Below are 5,248 nucleotides of genomic sequence, written 5' to 3'. Positions count from 1 at the left end.
TAAAGGACAGACTTTCCATTTCTTAAATAACACTTCTTTTCAGTGATGATATTGAAATGAACAGATGTCCGAACTATTTAAAGTATGCTTCATTTGAATTATTTAGAAGAATTCGGAACATGTTGTGTGAACTTGATGGATACAAATTACTGAAAATTTAGTGTTTTACATACACTCGCCTGGACCAACTGCCCGGACAGGGCCTGAGTACAAAAATGTCTTTTTCGTGAAGTGCGGCTAAAATATCAATCAATTAAAAACAATGCATCATATACAGTAAGGTTGTTGATCTGGAGGTTTCAGATTTCTATTACCTGTCTAATTAAGTTTGTTATATATACAATCCGTGTCCAGGTATGCATTAACATTGCGATCCATGTGTTCATATCATGTAATTAGACAAGTTGCCACTGTGATTATATGGAGAAAATTTCAGCTACCTATCACTAACATCCTTTTTTGGGGATGTCGTGTTTAGACAGCCTGGAATTTCCTGGCAAGGGGATTTGGTGCCGTAGATCGTGGGTTCGAGACCAGCACAAGTCACGCGTCAAAAATTGTCCTTCTCCTTTAATTATGTTAAAATGATCAGAAAATATGAATAACTTAACATCATATACAGTAAAATTGTTGATACTACAGCTCCAGATTTTAATTACCCGTCGTAATTTCCAGATTTGACATAAACATATATTTTTTAGACATTGCGGAATGGCGGACACAGCAACTGACGTAATGATTCCAACCGGAGAGACGTGGAGACTTCCAACAGGAGCGAAGTGGATTTAGTCCAGTTACACCGTGAGAGGCGAAATTTTCTCTACAGGAAGTGCGAGAACATGCCTGTAACGTGGGTGAAAAATAGAGAGCCGAAGTACTTCTTTGCTGAAAACTACCAAATTGCCTTCTGTAAAGCACCGAAGTCGGGCACTACTTTCATCGGATTGATAGTTGCTGCCCTGAAGAACGCGAAAACACCGGACAATATATTCCACGTCAACAGAGAAGATGTTCACGGAAAAAATGAAATAATGTTTTCCTCAATGTTTAAATATCATTCAGATTCCATGAAAACTGTTCTTGTAACAAGAAATCCATACACAAGATTATTTTCTGCCTTTGTTGACAAGTATTATACATTGTCTTCATGGGGGACCACTGTAGCGAAAAGATACAGAAAAAGACCTTACAACACAACCAGAGGGTACTGCGGATACAACGTCACACTGCAGGAAATGTTAGATTACGTAACTTCTGGAACACAAATTGAAGAACACACAATACCCGTTTCAAACCTATGTAAACCGTGCACCGTACATTATGACTTGATATGTAAACAGGAGACTCTGAACGCTGATATGGAACACGTGTTGAATGTGATCAACACTAGTACATCAGTACGGCAGGCCATTGTGAATCAAATACATGGTAAAGGACTGGAGGATACTTTTTACAGCTGGATTTCATCTCAGTTGACGTACTTTTCTAAGTTCAAACAGTTTTGTTCTGATCACTTATTTTACGTTGAAACCCTGTGGCGAGCTTTACAGTTCCAAGGACACATTGATTCATCCTTCGAATTCCCGGCACATGAATTCAAGGTGAGGAATTCTTTTTACGATCATATTACGCAGGGGGTATTATGCACAGGGGCGGGAGTAATGTCAGGAATGGTCAGCGGTGTGCCTATGCATAAGCCAGGAATTAGTTTCAAGAACCGTCAGCGGTATATCCATGCAGAAGGCGGGGGAATTGTCAAGATAATCAAGTAGCATGTATGTGTGTAGCGGCGCAAGGGTAACACCAGGGACGATCATGCAAGAAGCGGTTAATCCATGTATGGGACTATAATGTCAACGGTTAGCGGTGTATCCATGCATGGGGCGGGAGTAATGTCAAGAACGGTTAGCGGTGTATCCATGCATGGGGCGGGGATAATGTCAAGAACGGTTATAAGTGTATCCATGCATGGGGCGGGAGTAATGTTAGGAACTGTCCGCGGTGTATCCATGCATGGGGCGGGTTAATGTCAAGAACGGTTAGTGATGTATCCATGCATGGGGCGGGAGTAATGTCAAGAATGGTTAGCGGTGTATCCATGCATGGGGCGGGAGTAATATCGAGAATGGTTAGCGGTGTATCCATGCATGGGGCGGGAGTAATGTCAAGAATGGTTAGCGGTGTATCCATGCATGGGGCGGGAGTAATGTCAAGAATGGTTAGCGGTGTATCCATGCATGGGGCGGGAGTAATGTCAAGAATGGTTATTGGTGTATCCATGCATGGGGCGGGAGTAATGTCAAGAATGGTTAGCGGGAGTACGTCAATCTAACTACATCCTGACCCGAATCAATCGACAACATAACTGTGGGTGGAGTTTCTACGTCATCAATGTATTTAAGAATGGGGATCGTGTTTGTTTTGAGCATGTGCTGAAAATAAGATAATGAGTTTTGGTTTTAAACTCAAAACAAGCTTTCTATCCCCTAAGTATTTTTTTGTGACTACGCCTACACTCAGGTGAATATACCGGTGCGTAAAAAAATCCGCTAAAACGCACGTAAGAGTAATAAACAGATAGAAAAGTCTAGAATGTGGTATTACGTGGGATATCCCTGTCTGATCTGCGAGAAAATGAAATATCATCCCGTCAAAATCACAGTATACTTGTCCCGTGCAGGATAATCACATTTCCATTTATGGTTCTTTATCGTTTGTCATTTATAAGGAGTTGTCTACTCTTGTTTATCCTATGATTCACTTTATCGTTCAATTGAAGCATTCTATTGAGGTCAACAAAATTACATCAAAAACATTTAACGAGGTCAAAGTCAAATTTCATAAAATGTTAGCTTATGAGGTATTACCGAGTGGAATTGTGGTTGGGTTCAAAAGGTCAACTACCAAGGTCACTGTTACTAAAAATAGACTTTTATCAACATATTTTGGTTTTCAGATGATAATTTGTGATAGGGTTGAACGATTGTATTGAAACTTGATTCAATCTGATACTATTAGAAAATACGCCAGTAGTAAACTGACCAATGTTCAAGGTCAGTGTGTCTAAAGGTCAAGGTCAAATTTCACATTTTGTTTAGTTTAAAGTTTAAACATATTTTATTGACAAAGAAAAGTCAATTTTGTAATGTGTATACTGACATTGTAACTAGAATGGCTAAATTTACCCTAAAGGTCAGACAATAACCCGGTCCTAGTTTTTAGTTTTGGTTTGTTTTCCAGATAATCACTTAAATGAACTAGAGATGACAAACTTGATTCAAACTTCATACAGTATTAAGCACAAGGGAGTGCATATAAAGTTTTTTGTCGCGTTATTTTAATTAAAAGCACACGGATTTAAAAGATATATCTATTATTATAGTGAAGTGATATTAAGAGTATAGAATTAATTAAGGTTCAAACATTTCGTGCATATTTTAAGTATTTAGGAACATCAGAGAGTTAATTGTTTTAAAAATTCACATATTTGTAATTTGGTCGTGTGGTGATTTTTCAACGGGGGGCATGTTATATGGTATTGCCTTGTTTGTCCGTCCGTTCTCCGTAAACGTTTAAGTGTCCGGATATCTCCTCTCCCAGTTTTCAACCGACATTTTTGTACTTGATAATAAAATCGTAGAACAAAAAAGCACCATATTATGTCTTTATCTAAGGAGTGTATAATATGGATTTGTGAAATAATGTACAAATGGACAGGCTTTCTTTGTCAAGGATTCGCGATATCTTTTCAGTAGAGCACCGGATTTCGGAACTCTGGTGAAGATCGCGTATGTGTGTGGTTGGAAACTAGAGTGAAATGGAGAAATTTAGAGAAGTTTGTGTGTTATATTCCTGTCATAACATGATATATGAAATACTACTCACCTATTTACAATTCCTGTTGGTCTTTTAAGATATTGAATCGTTTCTCCACTTTGTAGAACCAATTTATGATGGAATCCCTAGTCGTATGGTTGTACGATCAGCAACTTGTCTTTACATGTGTACTCTATATACAGGTATAACAGGCATATGTTCGTGATTTACTGAAACCAAAAGGAATTTGAATACATTGTCCGTTTAATTCTGGCCAAAACACACACCTATCATACGTAATAAACAGTTTTCAATTGAGCGGAGAGGTGTCATTCACTGCCATGCCTCGTAGAGTGCGATATTCATTTTGTTGAATGTTATTGTTTTTATTGTAATTTTCAAATTGTTCTTTTTTTCACTTTTGTAAATCATCCAATGACTGGAAATAACAATTTTGAAAAGTGGAAATGTTTAGCAAATGTCATATAATTAAACGGGAATTTACCTGTTCTCAAGGGATGATATATCAAAATTGGCTGTTATGTGCCTTCTGCCTTCGGAAATGTCATGATAAAACTGTTTTTCGGTGAATACGATGATTTATCAACACTAGAAATTACATTCCACGGAGTCTTCGGCAGTGTCGTATGTTAAAACAGTTATTAACTTGCTTTGCGGTGAATATGGTGTTTTATCAACACTCGAAAATTGTGTTATCCGTGGCCGAAGCCCCCGTGAAACATTAAGTTGATAAATCGTCATATTTAAATGAAAACAGTTCTATATACCTTTGTGACATTCAATTCAGCTGTATATATCTTCAAATATATATTTCTTTTTATTTTCACAGCTCAAGGAAACGCTTCAAGCACAGGACTTGGTGACAAACATTATGAGATTGATCAAACCTAGACAAATTTCAAAATCGCAGAGTTCGATGCAGAAAAAACGTATATTAGCAGAAGCATACGGCAAGATCAAACCAGAAACATTAGCCAGGATACAAAGAGTGTATGCCCAGGATTTTCATCTCTTTGGTTACGATACCGGCGTCCCTGTATAAAAAAAAACATATCAAGATGTCAACAGATTAAAATGTTATTAGTTAAGAAAAATATTTTTTAAAAAGTTGAGAACTGATATTAGTAATTTAAAAAATTGTCAATATCTGACTAGTTAATTCTATGAAGTTTGTATAGTAGCTGTAGATAAGACTACCACAAATCGAACAAACGGATCAAATAACACGATGTTTTGTCATAAGGTGTATTTGCTGTATTTTTGCTAGGTTTTATACTCCCGTCAAAAATTTGGATGGCACATATTATGGTATGGCGTTATCCGTCCGAACGTCCAACCGACCGTCCGTCGTAAACATTTATTTGTTCAGAGATCTCATATCGGTCTTTTTCAGACAAGAAAGTATGTAGAT

At 37.5% G+C, this 5,248-nt stretch overlaps 1 protein-coding gene across 1 annotated transcript; it reads left to right on the top strand.

Annotated features, from left to right (window-relative positions):
* Positions 1–839: 839 nt before the first annotated feature.
* LOC132552941 (carbohydrate sulfotransferase 11-like) lies at positions 840–4,879 on the top strand. Its single transcript, XM_060217140.1, has 2 exons — positions 840–1,601; positions 4,667–4,879. Exons 1-2 carry the CDS (start codon positions 840–842, stop codon positions 4,877–4,879), a joined length of 975 nt encoding a protein of 324 aa, XP_060073123.1.
* The last annotated feature ends 369 nt before the right edge of the window (positions 4,880–5,248 follow it).

Source organism: Ylistrum balloti, unplaced genomic scaffold (assembly GCF_031769215.1).
Source record: "Ylistrum balloti isolate Yb309-2 unplaced genomic scaffold, AGI_CSIRO_Ybal_v1 Utg370288, whole genome shotgun sequence".
Classification (NCBI taxonomy): Eukaryota; Metazoa; Mollusca; class Bivalvia; order Pectinida; family Pectinidae; genus Ylistrum; species Ylistrum balloti.
Note: the sequence above shows the minus strand (reverse complement) of the source record. Positions and strands in the feature narration are given on the sequence as shown.

What these genes read in the sequence shown, in the direction of transcription:
- LOC132552941 (XM_060217140.1), top strand. Translation starts at nt 840, where the DNA reads ATGCCTGTAACGTGGGTGAAAAATAGAGAGCCGAAGTACTTCTTTGCT. An exon ending in TCCCGGCACATGAATTCAAG is followed by an intron (nt 1,602 to 4,666) that starts GTGAGGAATTCT and finishes TTATTTTCACAG; the next exon opens with CTCAAGGAAACGCTTCAAGC.